Genomic DNA, 22,191 nt, shown 5'->3' with positions numbered 1-22,191 from the left:
TTATGTGTCTTTTCATAAATTTATTTGATACTTATTACGTGTTTCCTTCATCACTTAAAAAACATACACCATCAACTCTCCCTGAAGACCTTGTTGTCATTTACATAGTAACATGACTTACACTTCCTATTCTCATTAATGTATTGGATATTTTTTCACATATTTTCTCCAGAACTCACAGAAAACGACACCTGAAACTCTCTCAGTTGACTTTAATGTAATGAAATTTCAAATTTCTCAAAATCACTTTAAGATTTTGTTTGACGAAAAAGCATAAAAAACACCAACTATGTTAACATTATTGTCTTATTGCATAGTAACACTTTGTGTGTCTTCTCGTAAATTTATAGGATATTTGTCACATATTTTCTTCAGAACCCACAGAAAACGACACCTGAAACTTTCCCATCTGACTTTAATTTAATAAAATTTCAATTTTCACAAAATCACTTAAGATTGTGTTTGACGAAAACAGGACAAAAACATTAGCTAAATTAACAATAATGTCATTTACAGAGTAATACTTGGTGTGCCTTCTCACGAATCTATTAGATATGTACTTAATTTCCACAGATTTCCCTCATTACTCATAAAATCCAACCATTAATTTAAACCTCTATATAAAGCATCATTTTGATAAATAAACTATTTCAAACTCAACAACTACTAATTAATTAGTCCACTAAGTAAGAGAAGTTATGGCAAATGCTAAGAAGTTTAGTGCTCTTGTTGTTGGTGATGACTCCACTAATAGAGCCATAAATCTAAAGTATTTACGTAGAAATGGATTTGAAACTGAAATTGCTCAAAATGGGCTAGAAGCTGTTGAGTTTTTTAGAATGGGCTACAAGTTTGATTTAGTGGTCATGGACATGGAAATGCCCATCATGGATGGCTTTCAGGTATAACTATCAACTTCACTCTATAAATACTTCTTCCGTTTCTTTTTACTTGCAACACTTTGCTTTTTACGATTGCCGGTACATAAATCTGAATAAAATTAATATTCGGAAAATATACATTAGGACGAATCTAACAAAATCCAACATGAATATATTTTCTTAACTAAGAGCATCTCCAATGGTTACATATAGGGACTAGCTTGCAATTTTCATAAATTTTCTAGCTACTAGCCAACCATTGGAGTACATATGAACAATTAGCCAAGTTAAGCAAATTAGCTCTACAAAGCTAATTAGCTTGGGAAAAAAAAGAACGGAAAAGAAAATTTGTTTATTTGATAAACATGTGAATTGTAATAAAAATAAATTTTTAAAAAATGGTTTAAAAACTCAAGCAACTTGCTAACCATTGGAGCAAAATACACATGAAAAAATAGTAGCTTGAAATTCTGATGTGGCAAATGAAAGCAACTTACCAATTAGCTTACCATTAAAGATGCTCTAATACGAAGTACGTACATATTATAAAATATAAACAAAGTAGAGTACGTGAAATACAAAAAACTTATACGAAGTGTAAGACGGTCTATAATAACTAACCTTTTTATCTAACTTTTTTACACTCATAGTGACCTTTATTGTTCATATAATAACTATAATAAATTAAACACCAAAATTCTTAGATATAGTAACCGTTTTTTGAAGCATAATAACCCTATGTTTTTAAAAGCGAATTGTGACTAAAATCACATTATTCAAGCACAACATGTATCAACGACGCTAATTTGATTTTTTTTTTTTTTCATAATAATCATAATAAAATGCCAAAATAAATTAGGAACAAGTTGTGGACTTTATTTTAAGGCATGGTCCACAATAAATTTAGCGTGGACCAATTCATTTAAGAATTGTTGGTTATTCAATGTAGCTATATTCTATTATCAATTATATTCTTCAATCAAATAGTCAAGTATTTTTTAATCAAATAGTTATAGTTTCTCGTCAAATGCTTATCCTTTTTAATGCTGACATCAACAGTCTTATGATATGGCGGTCTTATATGAGACATACTTCTAAAGTTTTCATACAAATGAATTAATTAATTAATTAATTAATTAACCTTCTTTCATTCCTATAGGCAACACAAGAAATACGAGCTATGGGTGTAAGGAGTTTGATGATTGGAATGTCTTCAACTTCTTCTCAAGTAAAGATTCAGGAGTTTGTGAGTGCTGGGTTGGATCATTACTACCCCAAGCCCATGAACATGGCTAAACTTGTTGCCATTATTAATCTTTTTAACTGAGTTTGTAACTTTGTATGTATTGCATGATTTTATGTCATGCATCTTATTTGAAATGGCTAAAGCCTAAATAAAGTTGTAAGTTTATAATTTTTCAACAACATTTTATAATAATTATACCAATTTTCGTTTGATATTGTTTTACCAATCTCAATTTCTTTAATTACTCACTGAATTAACTAAATTCCAACCACGCTATCTCTCACAAAAAGTAAATAAAAAAGCACCGGTCTCTTTCTAACATGTACATAGTATGAGATATGTTATTATATAGTGCGGAGTAATTCTTAATCGCGTGTAAGGCTATGTTCTGTTTACCTTATTTCCACTTATTTCAGGAAAAATAAGTTCAGTTAAGTTCAGATAAGATAAGTTCAGGAAATATAAGGGTTGACCAAGTACAACTTATAACTAAAATAAGTTTTAATAAGTTTTAATAAGTTCAGTTAAGATAAGTTCAGAAAAATTAAGTGAAAATCAAGTGAGTAGAACGCAATTCCTTGATTGTCATGACTCATGACCAAATAGAACTCGTTGGAGGTTTGGGTGACACACAATTTAATTCAACAACATACCTTTACTTTAATACAATCATTTGTCAACCTTATAATAGAAACAGTAGTTTTATTCGCTCTTATTTTAACTCTCCCATTTTTAAATGTGAAAGCAATATAACTAGTCGGTTAAATTGAAGAATATTTTTGTTAACAATCTACCTTATTACAAATTTGACAAACTTTTTTTTTTTTTTTTTCTTTTTTAATACTTCACCCCTCTCAATTTAATTGTCAGTATTTCTTTTTATACCCGTCTCAATTTAATTGCCTTGGCTTCATATTATTTTATTTTCCCTCTCTTCCCAGTACCAAAAGGTACAGTCCATTTCACATATCACAACACATCTAGTTTTTTTATGAGTAATAAAATATACAAAAAATTGATAAGACAACAATGTACAACATACGGAGTACAAAGTATCGTTAAAAACACGTGAAAAGATTAGTGCGGCGATTAAATTGAGACATAAGAACAAGAAAAATTGACAAACTTGTTTATTTCAAGTTTTGTTGTTATAAAAAAAAATAGTTGTTCAACTATACTTGTATTTTTCAGGTAGACAACCCAAAAAAACCAAAAGTCTGAAGAGTCAAGTTGCCTTGAGTTAAGACTCTTCAACATCCGTGATATCACCAAGTACGGACTATAAATACTGTTAAATCACCGCACCCCAAAATTCCTGCTTTTCCTCGTTAATTCCGCCCCCCCAATTCCCAACTTTCTCTCTCCTATCTCTTTCCTTCTCGCCGGAAAACTCCATCATCACCGGCGAGAATGTCTCAGTCCACCGCCACAGCATTCTCTCTCCTAACCCCAACCAAAATCTCCCCTTTCAAAACCCTCCTTAAACCCCGCCATTCAATCCTTTCCGTCCGATCAGACCCCAAATCAAACCCTCACTCTAACCACCACCACCACCCCCTCTCCGTCTCTGTTTCCGGAGCCGCGGTGGTTTCCCCGGTGGTTCTAGACTCTTCTTCATCTTCCTCCTCCGCCTTAGAAATCGACCATGTAAGCTCGTCGGAGATGAAGGAGAACGGGTTTCGCAGCACGCGCAGGACGAAGCTCGTGTGCACGATTGGGCCTAGCACGTGCGACTTCGATACTATCGAGGCGCTTGCTGAAGGTGGGATGAATGTCGCACGTTTGAACATGTGTCATAACACGAGGGAGTGGCACAAGGAGGTGCTTGAGCACGTGCGAAGGTTGAATGAGGAGAAAGGGTTTGCTGTTGCAGTGATGATGGATACTCAAGGGAGTGAGATTCATTTGGGTGATTTTGGTGCTGCTTCTTCTCTTAAAGCCGAGGTTTGATTTTCTTTTTTCTTCCTTTTTTTTGGTTCTTGGTTCTTTTTTAGCTGTGAAATTGACCTAGAATTGGAAATTGATGACAAAAGATTGTGCACAATGTTAGGACCCGAACCCGAAATTAATTGGATCCTGCATATTAGGATTGGTTATTTTGATTGGATAGATTCGATGTGACCCGAAATTCAATTAGGAAAAAGGTTGGATTTTGAACAGTTAATTTTGTAATTATTAGTTGACATTAATCTTGTTCCCAATTAAGAAGCATGTGTTTGTGAATTTTTAGCAGTTAAGGTGACATGGATTGATAGCAAAGTGGAATAGCATCCTGTATTCCTGTGTGAATTTGTGATATACTTTGATGTAATTGTAGACTGATATTCCATTCGTCCTTAAATAATAGGCCGCATTTCTATTTTTCGTTTGTCCCATAATAATAATTCACTTTCGAAATTTAGTGTGGAGAACTTGTAGCTTTATAATTTCATATGACCATTATGATTATGGTTTTGTAAATTTATAGTTGTTGGAGTTTGTTGATAGTGATTTTTAAGATTGTTTGAAGTTCAATGTGAGTTGACTCAGTAAGTAAGGTGACGTGTATTAATAGAAAGTTGCAATGACCATTGACATTACTGATTGAGAGGGGAGAAGGAGGGAGCTTTTAGTCTTTACTGATGTAGACTGATAGGCACAAGATGTTGTAGGATTTTTAGCAATAACTAAGTATGGATTCATAGAGGATGGTAAGTGGATATCGAAATAGTATTTCCCTTCTACTATCGATTTCGTATATGAAATCCACGGGTCGGGGCTACGAACTGCTGACGAAGACTGAAGAGTTTGAGCAAATTGGGTTATTGAGTACAAGATTTAGTTGGATTTTTGGTGGTTATTTCTGTTTTATCAACTCATGTGCACTCTTTGGTCAAGGGTTCGAATCCTTTATACTACAATATAACCATGCCCTTTCATTTTCTTTTCTGCCCCCACATTAAAATCCTAGCTCCGTCATTGTGCATGATTGTAGCTCTTTCTAGGTGAATCCTAGAGATTTGGGAGGTTATTTCTGAGTTAATTCTAGGAAGGATTTTGTAAACCATACCTTGTCTGGAAGTAAGGAGAGATTGTTAACATGAGTGCTTTCATGCATTTTGATCTTTTTTCTTTGATGTCTGACACAAATGCGGAGCTTTTAAGCATCCAAGTACTGAAATATGTGCTTATAGAATATCGATGCGAATAAGGAATATTCACTATCCTATTTGGCTTCAGTTTATAGTTTACCAACTCTCAACATGTTAAAGTGATTGCATTGGGGATTTACCACACCCTTTTTAACTGATGTGCATCTATTGACCTCTCTAGGATGGCGATATTTGGACCTTCAGTGTCCGGTCTTTTGACGAGAGTCAGCCAGAGCGCACCATCAGTGCAAGCTACGACGGTTTCGCTGAAGGTATGTCTTTTAAATTGTTTTCTTGTTGTGGAAAGAGCCATATGATGAAGGGAGTTGTTTCAAATTTGATCTTTGTTCCCATTGTTATAGATGTCGAAGTGGGTGATGAACTTGTCGTGGATGGTGGTATGGTTCGGTTTGAGGTTGTTGAGAAAATTGGCCCTGATGTCAAGTGCTTGTGCACTGATCCGGGTTTATTGTTGCCTCGTGCAAATCTCGCCTTATGGAGGAAGGGAAGACTGGTTCAACAACGTAACAGTATGCTCCCAACGATCACGTCTAAGGTTGGTGTCTTTCCCTCACCCATTATCATCACCCCACACCTGATCAAATTGCGGGCTAGGCTGTGACTTAAAATTCTAGCCATTAGTCGGGCCGGGCCGAACCAAACTTCGGGCCAAAATTTTTTGCCCCGAACCCCTGTTATTTCGGGCCAAAAATAACGGGCTTTGGGTGGGCCAAATGTATAACTAAAATTGCAGTTTTGAGCCCCCCCCCCCATTTTTTTAAGACGGGCCGGGCCCAAGAGCCGGCCTACAATTCTGCCCAAACCCGCTATTTCCGGGCCGGGCTCGTGATGATCAGGTCTACATCACCATAGAGATCACTACTTCCATTTCATGTTTTTGATGGTTACTTGGCGAGATACCATATATTCTGATTCAAACCCTTTATGATTCCTAGGATTGGCTGGATATTGATTTTGCTATAGCAGAAGGTGTGGATTTCATTGCATTATCGTTTGTGCGTTCAGCTGATACAATCAATCATCTACGGAGTTATATTGCTGCACGATCTCCTAACAGGTAAACATTTTACTTGCTAGATCAAAACTGCGCAACTCTAAAGATTCCCCATGTCTCATTTTAGCCCTTCAGGAAAACAGCTGAGCTTCTAGCCGGAGCTGTATAATTGTTATTCTTCTGCTAGAGGGAAAATTCCAAAACTAGTTCTACGAATGGTATTTATGCTGTGTTATGTTTGAGGATGCATTATGCAGGTGGTGAAATGTGATGATGTGTTTTAAATGCTAAAGTACTGATAGTAGATTACTGCTCAAGAATCTAGCTTAGTTTTGTTTAGATACTAAGTAACAATCTATAGTTGTTAATGTGAGTTTTTGTGCTCATATCCTTAATTTTTTCGTCATTTAATTTTATTCTGCTCACTTCATAAACTGTTGCATGTTGCTAACAAGTGAGAGCTTAACTTCTTTGTGGTACCTTTTTTTTTAACCCGATTTTCTCTTTGCACAAGAACGCACTCTTATTTTTTGTGGTAAATCCCTAAGCATTTCAAATGTGCCCATAAAATCAAAATGCTCGACCCTAAGAAATTGACATGAGTGACATACGTTGCGAACTTGCATTGAGCTCTTAGTAAGGTTTTGTTCTCTTCATCTTGTCTGGTTTTCTAGTTTCTGATCTGATCCAAATATTTTCTGCAAGTGCTTTTTGTTTTTTATGGATCTACATAAGCAATAAGAATAAGGTGAAGAGATTAGAGCCTAAACATTCAACTGTCCACTCTCAACAAGCAAGTGCATTACTGTAAATGAAAGAATGAAGCAAGATAATTAATCTTCAATGTCAAAGCAAATCATTAGCGTAATCAATGGTGAAAATCTCACATATATGGTGTAATTAATGTGGCGCAAGTCGATATTTTTTGGATCAAATGCTAAACTACTGATTGTAGATTACTGCTCAAGAATCTAGCTTAGTTTTTGTTTAGATACTAAGTAACAATCTGAGTTGTTCATGTGAATTTTAAATCATTAATTTTTCTTCATTTAACTTTATTTCTGCTCCCTTCATAAACTGTTGCACGTTGCTACCGGTAAAGAGCTCAACTTTTAAATTTGTTGTGCAGGGATGTTGCTGTTATTGCTAAAATAGAGAGTGTCGACTCACTGAAGAATCTGGAAGAGATCATTAAAGCTTCGGACGGAGCTATGGTTGCCAGAGGAGACATGGGCTCACAAATACCTCTAGAACAAGTTCCATTTGCACAACATAGAATTGTTCAGCTATGCAGGCAGCTGAATAAGCCAGTCATTGTTGCCTCACAACTCCTCGAGTCTATGATCGAGTATCCTATACCAACTAGAGCCGAAGTTGCTGATGTTTCTGAAGCCGTCAGACAACAAGCTGATGCGTTGATGCTCTCTGGGGAATCAGCTATGGGTCTTTACCCTGATAAGGCGTTGGCCGTTCTTAGGAGTGTCAGCGTGCGGATGGAGAAATGGTGTAGAGAGGATAAGCTTAGTGAAGAGTTGGAACTGACGAATATATCAACTTCGTTGTCGGCTGTCATAAAAGAAGAGATATGCCGTTCTGCTGCTAAAATAGGTAAGCATCTATCTTCCTTATTCTGTCCTAGACCTGATCAAATTGCGGTTCGGGCTGGGTCACGCCTTAAACTTTCTGCCCACTATGTCAGGCCGGGCCAAACTCCGGGCTGAAAACTCCTACCCATTATTTTGGGCCAAAGTAACGGGCTTTCGGGTCATCTTTGGGCTGGGTCCAATTTATAACTAAATTTGCAATTTTTAGTTGCCCAAAACCCACCCAAATTTAAAAATCCGGACCGGGCCCAAACCCCTCTATTTTTTAATCGGGTCGGACTCATGATGATCAGGTCTATAAGTCTATTCTTTCCTAATCTTGGTGATATCACTTGATGGTGACACTTTCATGTTAAATGTGATTGGTTTGAGCATAACTTCAACCATTATTACACTGTTGCTTTGCAGTTTCTATGCTTACTCCAGTGCAGGGATTCTGGTAATATAATTTCCATGTTATCACAATGCTAATCCTTTTATTCTTTTGAATAGGATAGGTAGGTAAAAGTTAGAAAGCTGCAACAGAAGTCTGTTCTATTGATGTTTGAATTTTCTAGAATTCAAGTATCATTGTTGCACTAATCCATAACTTGATGTTCGACCCCAGACCCCAAGATATAGGTTTTCTGTGGGGGTTGGAGGGGTGACAATGTCACCTGCGTGAGAACCTACTAGCTTTTCTTAATCTCTGGTGTTTCTACACCAAAATCGCAGTGAGGAAAACCCCTAAACACCCGTAAAAGTAAACTAAATACTTCAAGAGACTGGTTTATGACTACTTTTATGAAAAAGCTGCCTTCAAGGCCTGACCATCTGGGGCAGAGGCTAATCCCTGGTGTTACAAGAAGTGAAGATTGTAGCTGTAATAAACTTATAACTAAGGGGGCGTTTTGTTTGACAAAGGGAAAGAGAAGGACATCAAGTAAGGGAAAAGGGGAAAATGGAAAACTAAACCATTGGATTTACTAGGTTGTTTGTTAAAAAATTTACAACCACCTCATTTCCCTTCCCTCTACAAACACACCACCATCACTGCCCCTCCCTCGTCCTTCCTTCACTGCCGTCCCTGGTTCACTTCCTCCCTTTCGCCACGCCCTTACCCTTCTATGCTGCCGTTGCCTTTAACCTTATGTGCCGCCGCCACTCTTACCCTCTCTGCTTTTTGCCCCTTTAAAAAAACACTTTTACTTTCTTAGATCTTGATTTTTATTTAGTTCTTGGAAGTTGTAGTAGATTTTCGGGGGTGGTGTTGGGGTTTCGCGGGTGAAGGTGGGTTGACGGGTATGGGGTGAGGGTAGGGTTACGTGGGTGGGGTGGGATTTTCGGTGGCTTGGGTTCGGTTTGGTGGTTGTGATGGTGATTTTGGTGGTCGTGGTGGGGTTCCCATGGGTGGGGCTGGAGTTTCGGTGGCTAAGGTTGGATTTTCGATGCCTCTGGTGGAGTTTTGTGGGTGGTTAGTGGTTCGTGGTGGTTTGGGAAGTTAGGGTGATGTCAGGGCATCGATGTTGGTGTTGGTGAAGGTGGCAATGGTGGATTGGTACCATTAAGGGTGGTTGTGGTGGATATGTGCCGATAAGGGTGGTGGTGGTGGTGGGGTACTGGTGGGTGTATGGTGGTGTTGTGGTGTGTGTTTCGTTGCTTTAGGGAAAGGGAATGGAAATACCATAGGGGTGTGAGTAATCAGTGCAAAGAAGTTTGGGGAATGAATGGGGGAAAGGGTATTATGATTAAAATGACAATACAAACAACAAGAAACGGAATTGACCCTCCTCATTCTCTTTCCCTTTCCTAAATACCCTCTATCAAACGCTCCCTAAGTTTCTTCTAATCCCCTCCATTCTTAGTTTCCACTTTTTTTTGTTGCCAGTTTTCATAATAAACATGATTACTATATGTAAAAATTATCTTTTAGTTCATTATTCAATTTAAGTCATATGACTTACAAGACCAAAAACTGGAAACCGGCAGTGATTCCGAACAATCAACTCCATTCTTGGTCTCTTTTTTTGGGTGTTTTAGCTAAGTTAGAAACTTAGAATCTTAATAACAGTCCGGCGTGGATGAATGTTACCATTTCTTGAAACTAACAGCTTGATTAACATAACAATTCCACAGCGAGCAGCCTTCAAGTGGATGCGTTGTTTGTTTACACGTCAGACGGACACATGGCATCTCTCCTTTCACGGTGGCGACCAGACTGTCCCATATTTGCCTTTACCCCGACTGCTTCTGTCCGTAAACAGTTAAATCTGCAATGGGGGTTAATCCCTTTCCGGTTAAACTTTTCTGAAGACATGGACAGTAATTTGAGCAGAACTCTGTCGTTGTTGAAAATAAGAGGCATGATCAAATCTGGAGACCGTATTGTTGCTGTTTCTGATATGCTACAATCTATCCAGGTACGGGTTGTTCCCTAAGCTCGTGATCATTGTTAGTTTGTTGCGTGATTCGCTAGTATGAGATTGGGTACGGGTTCTCAATTCTCTACCTAATTTGCTAAATTAAACAAAAAATGTACCATCTTCATGTCATAATTCGCCTTTTCGGTTCTCGGTTCGTGGGGTGATTAGGGAATTAGGTAACATTGTTCGTGATTAATGTACTGATATGCTTTGATTTGGGATCTGGATTATGTTTTATAGGATTATTTGTATTATTTTGGGTAAGAAACTCAAATAATTCGTTATTATTCCTTGTGATTTTCGAAGTCATTATTAGGTTGTATTATTATTATTTATTGCTTAGGGTATATAGTGTGACATTTTTATCCTAGATTCTTTGGTCTGGTTGCTAGTGTATCCGAATCTTGTTTTTCCTTAATGGTATGTAATAACAATTATAATGACTTTTGAATTCTGATTATGTTGTAATGTTGTATTTATAGGATTGATTTTTAATTTTGTTAACCTTAAAGTAAGTTTGTTTCTGGTGAAAAACACCAAAAAAAATTGTTCCTTATTCCAAATGAAACTGTCGTCAACTGTACGATAGTACGAGGATTCGAGTAATTTCTAAGTCATCAAATAACTCCTATCCGCTTCTTGCTACTCCCTCAAATTTTGGATCGGGCTGGGAATTAACACAAAAAATCATGCCCGTGCCTATAAATTTGGTGTGGGCTTTTCAAGCCGATATGGGGTTTTTTGGGCTGGGCTTAGGTTTTGGTCTAAAAATGTATATTTGAGGCTTTTTCAAACCCGCACTTTTTGTGCAATGTCAAGTCGGGCTATAGTTGATCAGGTCTACGCCATAGCCTTCCTTAAGTGTTGCATTTTGTGACTTCGATTCAACTGCAAAGCCTCTACTTCATGTAACATCGTACCACCACTCTCCGGCATAACACGAGGAAAAATTTGTCGATGGTGTTTGTATTATTATTCAACCGAATCCAATATGACCTACTCCATGATAATGTCAATCTAAACAAGAGAGTAGACCTGATCATTATGAGTCTGACCCGAAAAATGGCTATCAAAACAAGAATGTTCAACATCTTTCAAGAAGAGAGTAGTCCGAAAAATGGCTATCAAAACAAGCATGTTTGGAATTGCTTGTCGATCACAATGGGTGGATGAGAGTTGAATCTTGGCGAAGAAGTTTGGAAGAACGACGATAGAAAATCGTTTAGTTGAACATTCGAGTTACTTTGTCACCTCCGTTTTATCAGCTTCCTCGAGAAGCTTTGTTTCTTTGGCTTCCTTGAGAAGCTTTGGTTTAGTTTAGCTATTTTATTTTACTTTTTTTTGTTTGTTCTTATCTATTAGTCTTTCCCTAAGACCGGGAGGCTTTTAAATTCTTTGGTCTTTTCCTGAGCTAGGAAAATCTTAGAACCGTGTACCTTTCGATGAAACAAAAAAAATCTTTCTTAATTGTTGTGAATGGCTGATAGAGTGATAGATCCCAAAGATGAAAATCATTAGACATCAAAATTGTGTTTTACAACTTTAATTTATGGGGGGAAAGTGATGAGCCTTTGATTATCCTTCAATCTTGATGGTATGAACTGTGGACTACATCAGCTGTTGAAGTAGATTTCAAACAGTTTGGCCCATTATCAAGCCCAGATCCAATTATAAAGCTGGCCCATTCACTCATTTGTAATTAGACTCACCAAAAAAATTCAGCATATTCTCTACGTCTTTTATCGTTCTTCTCACTTTCTGTTCCGGGGGTGTTTATGAAAGCTTTAGCCACTTTTGTTTTATCTTATTTTAGGCCTATAAATTTCACATATTACTTAATTTTTGAAAATCTAAAAGAAAGAACGAGTACATGTTTAATTAATTTATAACTAGTTAGCTCTCGTACAACGCACGACTTTATTAATGTTTTTAAGCAATTAATATATTTCTTTGATTTTCAATTCAAACAATTAAAAAATTATTTGTTTTTAGATGCAATTAAAACAATAAAAGAATATGTTCGTTTTTTAATCTACGCCACAATAAATATTTTAAAATCGTTATTATTATTTCCAAGAAGAATTTGTTAGAGTTTAGTACTACAACTCAGCTTATAAAAAAAAAAAAATCAAATAAAATATGTAAACTTTAGGAGGGGAAAAACAATTGTGCTTTAGTATAATATATAGATTTAGCAGGAGTATCTTTTAGACTTTATTATAACATAACCCAATTTCTTTTCAGATTTTGACATAATGAACTTTTTTCATGTAATGTGTTGTTTATTTTGGCGCAAAATATTTTTCCGTAAAATAAATTTTTCTATTTTCCTTTGTCTGTTTTGTTTAGAGGTCTAAAATGTTATCATGGACATAGTTAATTAGTTATACAATATTCTAAAGCAAATCTTAGGTTACTTTTATTTGGTGCAAAATCTTAAGTTACTTTAAACAATTATCTAACTTATCTTGTTCTTTGAAAAATTAGGTACTAACATCACTTTTGAGTTTTGATAGTGACTAGTTGATTGCTATGGCTTTAGAATTTCTCATTTTCTCTGCTTTCAAGCAATATATTCTAGGACATATCATATTTACCAGTTTTACTTCCCATTGTTTTAAGAAATAACTTCTGATTAAAAACAACTTAATGAATTTAACAACGACTAATATTTAGTTTTAGGCAATGTTTGGCAAAACTAGCGGTGGCGGGTAATGGTGAATAGTAACGACTAACGAGCAATAGTTAGTTGTCGAAGTAGCAGTTATTAATGCGAGTGTTTGGTAAAAGTAGCGATTGATATTGTAAAATACAATAAAAGCTATATACTTTGTATATTGTTTAAAACTTTACTACGGAGTATAAATTATCAAATGATATCCGATACCTTTGATCGCTACTAATTTTAACGCTTGACAAAAGCCATCCAGTTGCTACTTCTAGCGCTAACCTCTTACTTGCCAAACACTTACAGATTTTATAAGTAACGTCTTTACTAGATCAAAACGTGATCCGCTACCTCAAATCTGCCAGCGAACACGCCCTGACCATTGTATGATACATTAGAGGTTCAAATCTCCCTTCCCCTATGTGTATATTGTATTCCCTTTTATGGCCCAACTCATTCGAACTAAAAAAAACCTTTAGTTTTGACTCTTGTATGATACCTACTAAGCCTGATCAAAAGGCGGGCTGGATCGGGTTCGGCCCGGGCCGTGACCATTAAAATCTGTCAATTATGCCCGGGCGGCCAAGTTTTGGGTCAATTTTGTGTGTCCATAGCCCGCTATTTCGGGCCATTTTCGTTTCGGGTCAAATTTATAACTAAAATTGTTGTTTTACGTTGTCCAAAGCCCGTATTTTTAAAAAAAAGGTTGTCGGACCCGAACATCGGGCCGAAATATACTGCCCAAAACCCGGTAATTTTCGGGTCGGGTCAATGTTGATCACCTATAAGCCTATAATACCTAAGAGGTGTTGGCCTAGTGATTTAAACTGAGAGTTTGTGTACAATATACTGGGAGCTTGTGTACGATATGTTTCACGTTCGAATTTCTTTCCCCCGATTATAATTTGTATTTCCCTTATATTTAATTTTCTATTAATATAAACAGTTTAACATACTTTTCAATTTGTATTTCCCTTATATTTAACTTTCTATTAATATAAACAGTTTAACATACTTTTCAATGGATAGTAATTGCCTTAATTTCGCTACCATTAACCTTTCAAAAAGGATCTAGAGTTCTAGACATAATATAAAATTGTAATTTTTGGGTGGTGGTATCCTTCTTATCTTTTTCCAATTTTGCTTAATTGTTATTATCCAACCCCAAATTTTTAGATAAACCGGAAATTGCGATTCTATTTCTAGAAAAGAACACATTTTATGCTCATTTTTCTTGAAATGGTAGCAAGTTTATAAACTGATGCACTACAAAATTATCCAATAAACGGATACAATAAACGTTTCAAATCTGAGATATGTTACTAAATTTTCGTCTCTAAATTAAAATTGAGATGGAATTGTATATGGAGTCCGAAATTCCGTCTCAAATTTGTAATGGATTTGCAATAATTCTGCCTCAATTTTTTTTAAGAAGCCCTATTTCCGTCTCAAATCCGTCTCTAAGCATCATTTTGAGACGGATTTGAACTATATAGAGATGAAATTTCCGTCTTTATAAAATGATTATTTTGTAGTAATGTTACCTCTGTTTTCCAAGTTCTACTAAATTAATGTAGCAACATAAACCAATAAAAATTAAAATTGTGATTATCGGGTACTTTTACATATAGTTCTCATAAATAGGGTGAAAATGATAAAAATATGAATAACAAATTGACGTAAATGGATTAAAGTAAGAGTGAGCTAAACTTAGAAAAATACCTTAAAACAAATAGCAATAAAACTTAGAAAACGAATAAAGTATTTCTCAAAATCACCATTTACTTTTAATTGAGCTTATAGTGTATTGAGTATAATACTCCCTCTGTTCCTAAATGTTTTTCCCATTTTCCTTTGGCATATTTGTCAATGGACTTTTTATATCGTTAATATCTCTAATTACGTGTTATTAAAAATTATAAAATTATATATTGTTAAATTACTCATTGAGACGAATCAAATAAGACCCTAAAATACTATGATTTTTTTTTATAAATTAGAAATAATTCAAAAGATTATCTTCCATTGTGAATGGTGTCAAGAAACAGAGTAAGTACTAATTTGTTTATACAATTTTTGTAATTTCGTTTTCAATAATTGCACCGTTTTAATTTTCACGCTTCGTCTTACATTTAGCTTGGCCCTCCCCCTTTTCACTCAAAGACGTGTGGTTTCTTGCCCACAGATATAATCAAAGTCCTTTTTCATAAAATAGTTAACCATGAGAAAAATGTACTAGTACCATATTCTCCATATACGTGTATAAACATTAATCAAAATGTTAATCAGATAACAATCTTGATTAAGAAGCTAATTTAGGATAGGGACCCATATTCATCAAATGTTAATTGCTTTTGCTAATTCGTCAACTTAATTGGATTTTGCACTCATTACGACTCTAAAGTCTTACTAATTCTCGAAAGTTCTTACCATTGATGTGCCTTCTTTACTTTTACTTTTACTTTTTAGAATTTTTACTACTCCGTACCTCTTAAAAAGGATTTTATTACTTAAGCATTTCACTTTTGATTTTCTTTATTACGTGTAGCTTATATCTTGTTTTCTTTACTCAGCGTAACTATTTATTGAATTTGTGTCGTATGGAATAAAATATGTCTCACGAAAACCACTCTCTGTACGTTTATACTTAAAAAATAAGGTATATTCAGTAGTTTTCGTGTATTTTGAGAATGTTGAGTCTATGTTTCACTTAATTCGATAAATAAAAATATAATATTTCAAATTATGTATTGCGACTTGCAAAGTCTTTGTACGTATAAAAGTTAGCAATTTTATGTGAAATTTGTTGCACTATTTTCGTAAGTAAAAATTGTAGAAAAATACTTCAAAAGAGAGCATTTTTTATTTTATTTTTTTAATTTCGAATTAGAAAATGGAAATAGAGATAGATAGAAAAAGCTAATTTTGTCACGAAATTTCTTGTTGATGTAAACTTGTCCAATCCTAAAAATATGCTTTACAGAAAGGGATAAAGAAGATGGGTCAGAAAGTGGGCCTATAAGCAATAGAGAAACGTAATGAGTGAATGGGCCACTTTAGGATTAAAGTAGGCCCATTTACCATTATTGGTACCCGTTTACCTTTTCCCTGTTTTGTGAATATATATTTTTCCTTTTATTTTGTTTCTTTCTTTCTTTTTCCATGTTATTGCTCCCACTTTTTAGTGAAATTGTTGGGAAAAAGTAGACATACATCATTTGATCATTGATCATAAGGTAGCCCAGTAGTTTGCAAACATCATTTACCAAGATTTTGTAATAGAGTACCAAAAACAAATTCATAAATTTTTATAAAAATAATAATGAAAGAAATAAAATGCACAGAAAACTTTATTGGCACAAACAAAGAAAAAACTAATTTGTTAATTAATTTCATGTTTAATAAGTACATTGGTTTATGAGTGACTAGTTTAGGAAACAAATATGGTGATTAGACTGATTACTGATTAGAATGCCTACGTCTTAAATTTTGTTGTTATGTTAGGTTGATTAGAAACTTCCATTACATAATTCTTGATTAAGGTCACAACTTCTACGTATATATCATGTCAAACGCGTCTATATGTTTTGTAGGAACTATGACTAATAAGAACAATAATTAGAACAAGCTTATCTGTAACAATGTCGTGGCGTGACACCAATCACTGCCCTAAAGTCGAATTTGCCCCGCTAAGTACACGCGGACTCGTAGCAACCGACCCCCAGGGATACACGACTCCAATCCTTCGGTGTACGACGAAGAACTAGATTGAGAACACCCTTAAGCAATGCCCAGAACAATGGAGGTTTTGTGTTTTTATTTCGGAGAAGAGGAGAAGAACCAATTTTCTGTGGAAAAAGATGATGAATTTATAGAGAGTTTTTGGGAAACCGTAACAGCCATAAACGGCTAGTGGAGCAGTTACCGGAGTAATGGGGAACTCCAACAGTCATAAAACGGCTAGTACCAAGTACCAAGGCCCATGCCCGAGCCCGGCGCGCGCGTGTGTGTTGTGACCACCCATGCCACTCTCAAGCACTCTTAAACAAATGATTAAAGGGTAGTGCAATATATAAAGAAGGTAGTATGTGGGTTTTTTATCAATGTGGGACATTTGGTTTTTCATTCTTTTGAAGCATTCCTTTTTTGGAGGAACAAACTCCAACATGTTTAATTTGTTATACAAGTATGTCAACACGTCTCCATCAAAAGTATTGACAGAACTAAACTTATAGCTAGCCCATACCTCATCTAAGACTTGTAAATGTATCATCATTATCTTATACCCCTATGCTTCTTTTCTAGGTTTTGAAGTTTTTTGGGATGATCTATCAAAACCATATAAACTCATTTTTCTTATATTTTTATTAGGAATATTTACAATAGTGGCTTATCTCATAACAGCACATCAAGGGAATCGAACTCGGCCTTCAGACGAGATAGATGGCCTAACCAGCCAACCATCCGTGCTCTCAAATCTCAAATCATACATATACACCATCGAAGTCTCAAACTTAAAAAACAACTAGGTCTACTTAACTATTAACATTATTTCTCTCAAAAAAAAAAAACTATTAACAATATGATATTTTCTCTCCTCTTATTATCTTTGGATAAAGTAGGAATTGGGGATATGAATGTAAAATATATGGTAGTACAAATGTACAATAACTTATATACTGATCTCATTTCCAATGTTGTCTATATGTTATCATTGGTGAACCATTTTCCTAACTTTTTAAAAAAGACATTACATGTCACATGATCCTAAAATATGAAAAATATCAAATCTTGGAGCCTTTTCACAAGAAAAACAAAACACACAATACATCAATAAGTGCTTGAATCAGCTGGTAACAAGTGCTTGAATTAGCCGTTGCTGGTAGTTCTAGCTCATTAAAGGTCTTACAATTACGCTTTGAAATTTCGTGCTACCTTATTCAAATAACTTTATCAAAATCAGGATGTGTCCCTATTTAAATCTGAATTACGAATATTTGCCGGTTAAACCGATTCCTATTCATCAAAGTTGCACATAAACACAATTCATGAAACGACAAAAATATGGTGATTATTACCTAAACCAAATTGATTTTACAAATCATGAAAGGAAAAATTGCAATCATATCTAGATCATATCTTAGCAGACAAGATAATACATGCCAACTCAAATGTATCTATGAATAATAACAATAATCACTATTATTGATTATTAATGTATGTATTCATCTGAATTTAGTAAAGTATTTGTTGATAATATCTAACTAACAAAGATACATGTTAACATGTACAATTCCCTTGCCCCCTATTTGGGCTCGTTAAGTGTAGCATCAAATAATTGGGCACAAAAAGAAATAATAGGGCAGTTGAGCACCCACTGATGCAATGCAGTTGCCAATTGCCATTGCATTCATGTTATTAAAGGGCCCCACACCAAAATTAGACATCTCATCCTCCTTAATAAGCTTAATTTATATTATATGCGCGAGTGTATTCTATTCACTTATACTCTGTAAAACCTGAACTTATTTGAATTGAAATTTTAAAGTTATTTGAACTTACTTAATCTAATGAAACCGATTGAATTTTATTGGAAAACTGTTCAAATCTGATTTTAAGATAGTGAACTTAGGAGTGTGAATTTATAAGACCTAATTTGAACTTATTGCAACTTAATTATTTGGAATTTAGTTGAGTTGAGAATTTTTTTAAGGTGAAGAGCAAGCACCCCTAGTTAGATTGATATATTTGTGCTCCTTCAATTCAATGAATTTGCTTATTTTAAAATCTAGTACAATGTACAATTATTGGAATAAATGAAATAGATACACTCTGATAAAGATAGATGTGGGTTGGGCCGAGCCAAGCCCACGTGTCTTGGACATTAATGGGGCCTGAGTGCCCGACCGACACAGACTCACTAGCTTGTTACGAGTTGAGTTGTGTCGAAAAATTTAAAAGTGCTGCCCAAACACGGCCTAATAAGCCCATGCGTCCTCGTGTGGGGCCATAATGTTTAATCCTTATTTCAGTCATTTAATGCGTTTTGCCGTGTCGTGTCTTGTCGTGCATACTCCCAAAAAACACGGCTCGGTCCAAGCCCACGACCCACATCTCTATGTTCGTGATGGACCATGCTTTTTCGTGTCGTCCTGACCCCGTATCATTTTTACACTCGGGTGCATAATAGAATTACATACGGAGTAACTCCTTGAATACTTTTGTTTTTATTTTTTATTATTGGTTATTTTAATATCAATTGGCATGAAATTTATTATATATGGGGAGAGCATTATTGGAGGACCCATATATAGACTCACATCATGACATCAAGCATCATATCCAGTTCTACTCGAACTGTAGTGACTTGATTGCAAAGACAACATCTGCCTTTGATTCCTGGGATATTCATTTGTGTAGTACTTGTGACCTTGTGTGTTCAACACTTCAACAACCCAATTTCTCTCAACAAAAAAAATTAAAAAAAAAACACAATATGAAATAGAATTTATTGTGATTCGATCATGTGATGTTGTATTATTGCTTCAAACAAATATTAAACAAAACGGAGTATTATATTAAACTAGTTTTTAGGCCCGGGCGATGCCCCGGATTACTGCATTAGTAACATTTATATTATTGTTATTTGAAAATGTTATTAATAAATTCCATTTTTATTATATTTATTAGTATTGTTTTTTACAATTATAGCATGTAACGTGTTGTAGCTCAATGGTAAACACTTTATTGTTATACGTGAGGTTGCGGGTTTAAGTGTTGTACAAGCTCCATTTCTAAATTTTTAAATATATGCAATTTACATGAAATGAAATACTCATAAACAGAGCGCCACGTGGCACATAAACTTCATTATAAACGTCTTTTAATATATAGTATAGATTATCATGAAACTACAGCGAGACAGTCACGGTAACTTTATTTTAACATCACAATAATTTTATTGTTATCACTTTATTTTAACATCACGGTAATTTTGTTGTGATCGATTAGATCACATGCAAAATTTACTCTTGCCTAATATCTTATGTACGTTACTCTAATCGAAAAGTATTTGATACGTACTCCGTAATAACTTTGGTCTTATATAGACAATAATAGCACAACCTTATTTTTCTATATATATGTTTGTGCTATGTCCACGAAAGATGGAGATGGGCAAAATTGAGGTAGGAGTGTAGGACCCTTCAACTTAATATGTTGGACTTTTTGTATTTTTTCGTTGATTAAACAACATTACAACTTTTACACGATAAAACTAGTGTGTGGCCCGGGCGTTGCCCCAGGTTTTAACTTTTATTCGGATTTATTTGTTGTAAATATGTATCCATCTAGATGATGGGTCGTCATAGAACTATGAGGTTACACACAAGATTAGCTGTCGATTAACAATCTTCCCAAGCTTAAACTCCACGCTCTATTACCCCGAGTGCATGTAATATGTTCTATAATTATTCGACCACTTCTCGTTATTACGTTCTATTACCCTGTTTTTTTTTTTTTTTTGAGGCTTAATCTAGAAAAGTAATAACTGTACATTTTATAAATTGAATAATCATTCCATTTTTTTGCATTCACTTCTATTCAATTTGTTATTTATTGTAAAAAGATCATAAATGTTTATATAGAATATATAACACAAGTTGTAGTTGGTTAAGATGGTTGGATGATGAACTTTTAACAAAGAGGTCTGGTGTTCAATCCTTGCTTACATGTTTTTTGGTTGTCAATGACATGTCATGATGCTGATAAGTGGTGACGTGGCGTAATAAGGAGAGGTATACGTGACACGTGTACGTTCTTAAGAACACCTTTTAATATATTAGTATAGATACTGTGTATTCCGTATGTAATACTCTGTATCTCTTACTCCCTCCGTCCCGAAATACTTGACCTGTTTTTCTTATCGGACCGTCCCTTAATACTCGACCTGTTTCTAAAAATGGAAATATTCTAACAATATTATATTATTTCTCACTCCACCCCTATTAACCCACCTACCCCCTACTCCATACAAAAAAAAAATTAAAAAAAAATTCAACCCCTACTCTCCCCCAACCCCACCCCTTTACACATTTCTCACTGACTACATTAAAATAATACCCCACTATCAACTACCACCTATTAAATTAAATAAGTCAATTCAAATCCCTTAAACTCTGTGCCGATCAAACCGGATCGAGTATTCCGGGACGGAGGGAGTACAAGTTATAAATCTCGACACAATGAAAATGCGTTGCATCTTCTTAAAATTAAAACCGAATTTGCAAGATTTTGATAATACAAAGGTAGAAGTACTTATTTGGCAACTCATATTTACAATTTACAAATCCCGACTCAATGAAAATGGATATATTGCATCTTCTTAATATTAAAACCAATATTGCGTGATTTTAATTATATAAAGTTAAAACATATACTTATTTGGCAAAACATAACTTATAAGAGTGTACAATATGTCAATATTGTTCTTGTAACTTTGGACATACACTTTATGTGGACCAAAAATTATAACGTTATCTATTTGGTAGCTTGCTCATATAGTTAAGAATGAAATTCCATTTCCATTAGGACCATTGTTACATTTATTTATAATATTCTCCTTTTGTATCTAAATACTTAAATTGATATAATTTTCAAATCCATACTCCAAAATGTTACATTTTTGTATGTTATCTTTTGTACCAAATACTTATCGATCATCTCACGTTACCATCGTGGAGGTCATTCTTTCTTTGTACCAAATGTGTTTGGAAAAAAATGGACACGTTTTGTAATATTACGGCTGTTCATGATTAAATTTCTCAATGTGTAACTGTGTAGCCGTGTAGGTATGAAAAGTTGGAACGCCATGATAATTACGTCGTTTAATTTTATTAGATGGTATGACTACTGTCAAATTTCATTGTACAGCCAGTCGTATCATGCATGAGTTGAATTGATGACGGTTGTGTTTTTTACGTAAATTCAGTTTAGTTAAGCTCAGTTCAGTTCAGTTCAGTTCAGTTCAGTTCAGTTTAATTCAGCTCAGTTCAGCTCAGCTCTAAAGAACAAGGCCTAAATAACATTTGGTACTCATGTTTGGTATTACAAATAAGAATTAATCAGGCCGTCTTTTATGAGAATTTTTCTAACTGGTTACGAATACAATAGAGTTGGACTAAGTAGCTAGATATTATTTTTAAAACATTATCAATCAATATTAATGAGTCATCTTTTAACTATG

At 34.8% G+C, this 22,191-nt stretch overlaps 2 protein-coding genes across 2 annotated transcripts; both read left to right on the top strand.

The window, feature by feature from the left end:
• The first annotated feature begins 698 nt into the window (after positions 1-698).
• LOC110781774 (two-component response regulator 24-like) lies at positions 699-2,208 on the top strand. The gene is made up of 2 exons (XM_021985829.2): positions 699-902; positions 2,041-2,208. The coding sequence occupies exons 1-2, from the start codon at positions 699-701 to the stop codon at positions 2,206-2,208; spliced, it is 372 nt and encodes a 123-aa protein (XP_021841521.2).
• Positions 2,209-3,418: 1,210 nt separating this feature from the next.
• Positions 3,419-10,739, top strand: LOC110783680 (pyruvate kinase isozyme A, chloroplastic). Its single transcript, XM_021988027.2, has 6 exons — positions 3,419-4,071; positions 5,440-5,530; positions 5,621-5,814; positions 6,215-6,336; positions 7,403-7,881; positions 9,993-10,739. Exons 1-6 carry the CDS (start codon positions 3,538-3,540, stop codon positions 10,292-10,294), a joined length of 1,722 nt encoding a protein of 573 aa, XP_021843719.1. The 5' UTR covers positions 3,419-3,537; the 3' UTR covers positions 10,295-10,739.
• Positions 10,740-22,191: the final 11,452 nt, after the last annotated feature.

Source organism: Spinacia oleracea, chromosome 5 (genome assembly GCF_020520425.1).
Source record: "Spinacia oleracea cultivar Varoflay chromosome 5, BTI_SOV_V1, whole genome shotgun sequence".
NCBI classification, from domain to species: Eukaryota; Viridiplantae; Streptophyta; class Magnoliopsida; order Caryophyllales; family Amaranthaceae; genus Spinacia; species Spinacia oleracea.
The sequence above is the reverse complement of the archived record's forward strand: the minus strand, read 5'-3'. Positions and strand labels throughout refer to the sequence as shown.

Coding starts and splice junctions, on each gene's coding strand:
- LOC110781774 (XM_021985829.2), top strand. CDS start 699: ATGGCAAATGCTAAGAAGTTTAGTGCTCTTGTTGTTGGTGATGACTCC. Junction 903..2,040: donor CCATCATGGATGGCTTTCAG/GTATAACTATCA, acceptor TCATTCCTATAG/GCAACACAAGAAATACGAGC.
- LOC110783680 (XM_021988027.2), top strand. CDS start 3,538: ATGTCTCAGTCCACCGCCACAGCATTCTCTCTCCTAACCCCAACCAAA. Junction 4,072..5,439: donor CTTCTTCTCTTAAAGCCGAG/GTTTGATTTTCT, acceptor TGACCTCTCTAG/GATGGCGATATTTGGACCTT. Junction 5,815..6,214: donor TCCCAACGATCACGTCTAAG/GTTGGTGTCTTT, acceptor TATGATTCCTAG/GATTGGCTGGATATTGATTT.